This window comes from Leptosomus discolor, chromosome 15, assembly GCF_034619465.1.
Source record: "Leptosomus discolor isolate bLepDis1 chromosome 15, bLepDis1.hap2, whole genome shotgun sequence".
Taxonomy (NCBI): Eukaryota; Metazoa; Chordata; class Aves; order Leptosomiformes; family Leptosomidae; genus Leptosomus; species Leptosomus discolor.
In genome coordinates, this window is record NC_141405.1 from 18,028,254 (window position 1) to 18,036,239 (window position 7,986).

At 45.1% G+C, this 7,986-nt stretch overlaps 1 protein-coding gene across 1 annotated transcript in view; it reads left to right on the forward strand.

The window, feature by feature from the left end:
• The window catches only part of SHISA6 (shisa family member 6), a 265,438-nt gene extending 257,691 nt beyond the window's left edge, over positions 1–7,747 (forward strand). Inside the window, exon 6 of the mRNA XM_086473488.1 lies at positions 7,197–7,747. Coding sequence (XP_086329614.1) covers positions 7,197–7,747 — 551 coding nt within the window. The remainder of the gene's footprint in view (positions 1–7,196) is intronic.
• Positions 7,748–7,986: the final 239 nt, after the last annotated feature.

Genomic DNA, 7,986 nt, shown 5'->3' on the forward strand with positions numbered 1-7,986 from the left:
TACTGTGAAAGCATATGGTTGTTTGCTTACTGACCTCCTTGCTGTGCTGCCTCCCACTACTCAGCCTCATATCTGCTCCTGATAGAGCCATCTGAGAACCCTTCTTTTGTTTCTGCTGGAGTTGAGATGAGCCAAGCTGGCTGCCTCAGATCAGCTAAGCTCACCTCAGCGTAGCCAGGGCAGTTATCTCACCATCCATGGGGGCAGCTGGAACCAGGTGACAAACCCAAGCCAACAGAAAGCTGCTGAAATGGTTGGGAGCGTCTATTTCATAGGAGCACGTCTGCCTGCCTTGAGCAGTGCTGCGATCTGCTGTGCTTCCTGGTGTATGTGTCGGCTCTGGTCCTGGCCTGTGTCATGCACTGATCCATGGTGCGTCTCTGATATTTCAGTGTGTTGCTCACTACCCCATTCATGCTAGTTAGTATCTGTTCTTTCTTGCTGTTTTATGTATTGCATTGCTCTACCAATTTTTCTGTAATTCTCCAGCCCATCACCTTTGCTGATGGCAAACTCTTCAGCTTTGGTGGGATTATGAAGTAAGTGCTGGTTTTGCAGGCAAATGCTCTCTCCAGACTGACATTAGGTTTGTAGTATGTGCGTTTCCATGAGCGCTTTCTGGATGCAGTCATGTATTCACTCTGCCTAATTTAGAGAGATAACTTGGGTGTTTATACTGGCAATAGCTTCATTGAAGGTAGGTGATGAGGAGCAGATCCTACTTCCTTAGTGTATACGAAACCTGCATTCTCAATTCAGCCAGCTAAGTGAGACACACAAAATTAAGTGGCAGGGAAGCCCTTGGACAGTCCGTAAGGAATCTCTGTGGAGGATTTTTCAGAAGAGAAGATGGAATGGAAATGTAGCACACAAAAATCTCGACCCACTCCTTGGCACTTCAGTGTAGGATTTATGTACGTGTTTAACATTAAGACAGATACATCTGATGTGATTAAAAGTAAGCATGTGCTTAACCAAGTTGGAGAACAGAGATGAGGCATTTTGTGATTGAAGCCTGCCATCTTCCCTGTTCAGTGTGCACAACTCTGCTTCTGCCATGAGTTTTGTTCCCTGGTAACATTTGGATCTCACACTCCCAACCGTAAGAATTCTTCCCTCTCTGCATCCCAGTGATGAACTGTCCATGTTCTTGAGCAGCCTTGATGATACTATCTGATATTAGAAAACCCTTCAAACCACGACATTGTAATATTACTGTTTTAAAATATCCCCATTTTGAGGTGATGACTTATTTTCATTTCTGAGCTGAAATGAAAATTTTTCAGCACAAAAAAAAATATACCCTCTGGGTAGCCCCCAAACCTGCTGTTTCATTTGTAATTAATTGATTTGCAGTGCCTGGGATTACCTGGGATACTTACTTCCTATTCAGACTCTGAGACAACTCTGTCCTGGCATCATTGAGAACAGGTTAGAGAAGTGGCCACCAGGAACAGCAATAATAGCTGCTCCTGTCATGATGCAGGGGATGGTCAGGACTTCTTCCAGCTGGTGGTTCATTTATTGCTTTACATATTGTGCATAGACGTTCAGTGAAATCTTGAGCTCCATGTTAAAGTTACGGATGTATCTCACTTAAACATTAAAAACCACAAATGAATGCTAAAATGAACGCTGAAATGAATGCTGAAACTCCAACCCCTTCCACAGCCAACATCTGGAAATGCATGTCGAATTTGAACACTATCCTCTACCTACGCCTAAAATGCTTACCTGACACATTGAGTATAAATTTACTCACACCAAGCAATGCCATCTGTGCACTGAACAATACCTTATCAAGTTGTCACTTAGCAGCCTGGCCCATCAGGTGCAGAAAATTTTGCTCAGCAGTTGAAGAAAGGACAGGCCCCTCCCTGTCCAACCTGCCCCTCAGTAGATTACATCAGAAGAGAATAAGTGTTGAACTCTAGCACTAAAATGACAAAAATAAGCTTGTGTTAAGGTGCCAAGATTAAACATCCTCAAGAATGTGCTGAGCATAGTCAGGGTCCCTCTCTTGAGCTTTTTCTGACCCTCTGGACAGTTAGCTGTCCCCATTCAGAGGCTGCCTGTCAGTCAACATGAATCTAAGAACATCATCAGAGTTAGTCTTTGGCCATTGGCTAGAGTGGGGCTCATTCACCCCTTTAACTTTTCAGCAGCATCAACCCTAGAAGGGAATCCCTGTACACTGCAATGGAAATACAATCTATTTACCCATCAATGGCAGGCCTAGATATAGTTCAGTCATCTTTGCAAGGCACCAACCCATTGTCTTGCAAAGCACCTGACAAATGTCAAATTGACAGCCTCACACTACATGTTTGAGCAACTAAACAAGCAGTTTCAGCTCTAAAAGTGCTAAGCACTCCATGCTCCCCCTGTGCTTTCATAAACTCAGCACCTCTAGACTCACCGAATCACAGAAGCTGGTCTTCTCCAGAGCCATGGAAAATAGGTACCCAGCTCCTAGACCTCCCCTTGTAAAATGACAAAAATGTCATTTTTATTTTGATATGAAGGAGCTAAAGGCAACACAAAATCCAGAAAAAGTAATATCTAAATGCTGGGCTTTGCAAATGAATTATTGGGGTATTATTTTTCATATTGAAAATGGCTTGTTTTTAATGAACTCACTGCCATAGTTTAAAAAAATGTGTATTTTGTGAAGAGCTCATTAACAAACAAAATATTTTATCTGAGTAAAAGAAAAGGCATTAGATGATACTTTCTTAATCAGTGTTTCAGCTATTTGCCTGGGTTTCTTCAGGCTTGCCAGACAGCTAAAGGTCACTTATTTACCCACAGTTAGCAGGGACAGGTAGTGAAAGACAGTTTCTGCCCAAGAATATCTAAATTGAATAATCAAGCCATCTCCAGGAAGAATTAGTATTTAGTATCTCCTTGCCAGATATGAGGAGACCGCACTCAACAAGGGTATAGCCAGATCTACCTCATTTTACTTTAGCCATTCAGCAACCAGGCATCTTGTCTGTCAGTTTGATGCAGGCATCTCTACAGTCAGTGAAAGTCATCTCCCTAAGAACCCTCTGAAGGTCCCGGTCTCTCACTGGCAGCAGAGTTACTCTGGTAAGCCACCTAGCTCTTTGCTGGATAATAAGTCTAATCTTTGATGTCTAGAGCTTAAAGAAGTACATCCCACTCCGGGAGACCCACCTAAGCGATTGGTGCAACAAGGCGGAGATGAGCTAAACCTGCTGCCCGCACCTGGGCGTCCCTGGGGCGTGTGCCCAGCTCAGGGAGGGCAGCTCCTCACTGCTGGATCTGCTCACCTCTGCTGGCGTTTGACTGAGAAAGCAGCGCCGCGGCTGCTTCTCCTTCTAGAGCAAGGGCTTGAAGATGGTCCAAGTCTTTTAGGAGCAGTAGCAAACAGGTTGCTGGCTGCATAGAAGCCAGCCAAAACCGGGCCTGATGCAAGCAGAGAGCTTTCTGCTTCTATGGCTGTTCGCCTCCACAGCTCTTACTTCAAGGCGCTGGCAACAGGAAGCCCACCTGGGGTTGCTAGCTGCGAAACCAGGTAGGAGGATCTCTGAGGGGCAGGGTACAACCTCCGTGGGAAGCCCTGTGCCAGCTTTACCCTGGCAGCCCTGGCAGGCTGGCATGTGGAGGAGTAGCGGTAGGTGGGTGTGGGAACACGCCGCTGAGCAAGAGCAGCTGCATTAATTCTGTCCTGCCCAGTGCTCCAGGGAATTGCTGTTTCCAGCTAAGTGAGAAAGGTCAGTCAGGAAGTAAGCTAATATTTTCAGGCATATTAAACCACTTGGTATTGGCTAAAGAATCATCACGAATGACTAGGCAGCTTGGAAATTCTGAAGCCAATTATGACAGGAGAGACAAGCCTGAAGAGGAAATACACTGGAACTGCAGAGAAAGAAAAGGAAATAAATTACTATCATGTCCCTACACACAGTACGCATATATTTTAACCATGATGACATACAACCATAGGAAGGAAAAATACCCTTGGCTTTTCTACATTCTCTTCCCAGAACACCACAAATGCACCTCATTAATTACAGTGACAGAGGAGCTGTGCTCTGCCTTCCTGCGATGGCATCTTAGACATGTTGAGGCAAGATGTGTGAGTAAGAGCTCTCATTTGGGGGCCTCCTCTCAAATGGGAGGAAAAAAAAAAACCTGTCTGAGAGCAAATCAGATTATGCTAAAGCCAAGACAGATGAAGCACTCAAACACTCCTGAAGTTTGATGAGACCAGCCCTCGTCGACATTCTAGAAATTGTCAAAGGAGGAAAGAAAGGATGGAAAAAACAAAACCAAAACCAAAACCAAACCAATGAAAAAAGCACAGAAATTGTGCAGAAAATGTGATTTCCAGTAATTCCACTTCCAAACATTTGAAAAACATGCGTGAAGCTCTAGAAGTATGAGATTGACTTAAAAAAAAAAAAAAAAGAGACATTTCTGCCAATTGATACACCAGTGATTTCTTTCTGTCTGCTCATCATTTCTGGCCTTTTGTAATCCCCTTAGCACACATTTCTGAATTTTTAAGCATATCCATGAGGGAGAAACATATTTTATTGTAATTTTATTTTGGCTAAAATGATGAACAGTAGTTGTCATATAAGCATCAATGAAAACATAAGGGGTAGCAATATCAGAGTCTCACTATTCAAGTGAACTTGATGGTGCAATGAGGATGAGATGAGTCAGAATGGATGGTTTTAGGTCCTGGAAACATTTTGATTTTAGCAAACTATGCAACCAGATATTCACAGTTCCCACACCCACCCGTCAGATGAAGCACCTAGTGCTTCCGATCTCAAAAGCCTCGAGCTATATTTGTTTCATTGCTTTCCCTGAGTGCAGAAACGCTGTGGTTACAGAGCTGTGCTGAGCTTCTCCCTTGGCACAAAGGCACATGTATCAACCATTTTCCTCTAAGATCTTCTGGGTTATGTGTACTGTTCACAGCACCATGAGAAGCATGGTCCAGGGAGCATTGAGGAGAGCGATGAATGTGTGGGAGAGGAGATGAGGAAATTAGTGACTGAGATCATCCAACACAGGATGCTTACAGCACTCCAGGGTTTGGCTGAAGACCTTAAGGCACCAATGTGTAACTGTTGCCTTGTGCACAAACTTCTGGAATGTTGTCTGCACTGATCGTATACCATAAGGCATTGACATTTCCTCCAAAAGTACTCTGCCTTGTGGGACATCCAGCCAATTATCTTCATTTCTCAGCCAACGTGGTGCATAAAACCTATAGATTTATGGCTATGTCAGAGGAAATAGGAAATTTCCACACCATATTTAACTACTAGGTCAGTTAAATGCTTACAGAGACTCAAAACCAAGTGGCACCTTCTACCTCACCCACCTCATGATTGCCCAGACTGTCTTGCAGCAGTTTTTTGTCACTCAAACATCCTCAGAAACTCCACGCACATGAAATTTTCCTCTTCCACTGTCTGATACTTTCTCATCTTACGTTACCTACTGCTGAATGAAATGCTGGAGCTGAGAACATCTATGGGGTTCCTCTTTATTATCATGCTCATGCATCTTTATCTTACTTGTCTTGTAAGCAAAAGACTTCCCAAAGGAATTTTATGACAGGTCCAAGGAGCTGGCCAGCACATACAGGAGATGATGTCTTTGCCCATCAACACTTGGCTCAAGGTTGGTAGGGAAAGTGCGCACTGGGTCACGTGTGCATGTTCCCAGCTCGGTAGTTTCTATGTCAGGCTGCTCCCATAAGGTTACTTTGCAAGAAACTCTGTTTCCTCTGTAAGATAGAGAAATTTTCTTTACCTTTGCATGAGGAATCCACTTCCTGAACACCAGTGGGTGTCGTGCTGTCTTTTCCAAGGAGAGGGTGGCTGCCTGCCAAGTGGCTGGGGTAGGTCCCACGCTAGGGTCTTCTGAAGCCACAGATGAGCCAGAAAGGATGGGAGATGCTTTTGGACATATCAAGAAAACAACTCAGAGAAAGGAATGAGGAAGAAGGCACATACAGATGGTCAGTGTTGAGCACTAAACATGACTCCATACCCTGACCCACAGAGGCCAGTGTTTGCTCTTCCTCTTGTGGCAGTATACTGGTAAGGGACTGGTGTTCCCTGCTTTATACCGCTACAGCCACAGGCACATCAAGACAGTTCACAAGCTGCACTAGGCTTGAAGCACAAGGGCTGCTAATCCTCCTTCCAGGTAGGTAATCCCAGTTTAAGGCATATGAACATCAAATGGGTTTACCAGAAATATTTTGTGTTTCTATTGCTGTTTTTTAAAAAAATCTGAAATAACTGTGGAGTTGCTTCTTCAGTTTACAAGTTGGTTGAATCAGGTCGTTCCAGCTGCTGTAGTGACATATCAGGATATATCTGCAGCAGCCAACATCCTCTCTGAGTCTGAGGCATTTGTCTGAAAGCCAAAAAGAGGAGTGTGTGTGTGCGCGCGCGTGTGCATACGTGTGTGCGTGCTGAGTTTCCAAGCAACAAAGAGATCATTAAAGACACAGAAGCAGCAAATTGAGCAAGAAACTTTCCACGTGATAAGTTCTATTGTATCAACCAAGGTGTCTGAAGAAATGGAAAATGAAACCTTAGGCAGATGATTCGGTGTCTCAGAGAGAGCATCCCATGCCCACCAAACCTGCTTTGTGATCACATTTACAAATATTCAAAAACAGTAACTAAAAATGTGACGAGATCACTCATGAATTCCTAAGCACATCCACATCTGAGGCATGAGTTTCCTCAAATGGGAAACTTGCCTGCCTCATCTCACTTTCCCTGTGCTTTCTTTGTAAGTGTATTGTGAAGGTGACATTTGATAATTTCTCTGTAACTTGCTGTTACGTGTAAATCATGTGATATCATGGTCTGGACTCAACAGCATATGGAGTCTGTTGTGTCATGGTGCGAGAAGGTGTGACTCGTTGCACAGGGACATATACCTGTCTGCATGAAATCATAACTCTCTCTGTCTGCCATAAATCCACGGCAACAGAACCCACACAGGGCTGGCATCTCTGACAGGCAGCACCCTGGCAGGTATGTCCATGCCCAGGTCCAGCTGCTGGTAGATGGTCCCTTGAGTATCCACCAGGAGGCTGCTCCAAGGCTGCGTGCTGTACACAGCTGCTTTTCACCCTGTGGGACAATGCTCTGACATTTCTAACTGATCCCTTTCCTTTCCCACAGCTGACAAAGAGGCTGATGAATACTACATGAGGAGGAGACACTTGCCCGACCTGGCAGCCCGGGGCACGCTCCCTATCAACGTCATCAAAATGTCTCAACAAACCAACCACAGGGACAGGCCCCGCCGCCCCATCAGGGCCATGTCCCAGGACAGAGTGCTGTCTCCTGAGAGGATCATGCCCGAAGAGTTTAGCATGTCCTATGAACGGATCCTCTCAGACGAGCAGCTTCTGTCCGCAGAGCGCCTCCACTCCCAAGACCCCCTGCTCTCCCCGGAGCGGTCAGGGTACCCCGAGCAGTCTATGTCGCGGGCATTGTCACACACAGACGTCTTTGTATCAACACCCGTCTTGGATCGCTACAGGATGACAAAAATGCACTCCCATCCCAGTGCCTCAAATAACTTGTACAATACTTTAGGTATGAACCCAACCTCTGCAAAGCGCCAAGCATTTGCCTCCCGACGGCACAACACAGTGGAACAACTGCATTATATCCCAGGACACCACCATCACTACCGCACAGCGAGCAAAACAGAGGTGACTGTTTGATGTGACCTCGTGCATTGTAGATACTCACTAAGGACTGGGGTGGACACAGCACCCTATACTGCAGTGGCCTTATAGGCCAAGATAACCTCTAATAACTCAGTGTCTGAAAAGACTTCTCTGACAGTCCCATACACGTTATTGTTTTTAAAGCCACCCTTCCATCAGTGACATAAGAACTCAAGCAAGCAAACAGGCAACAGTGAGGGATAATAGAGGAAATTTCCTGACATGCATCAGTT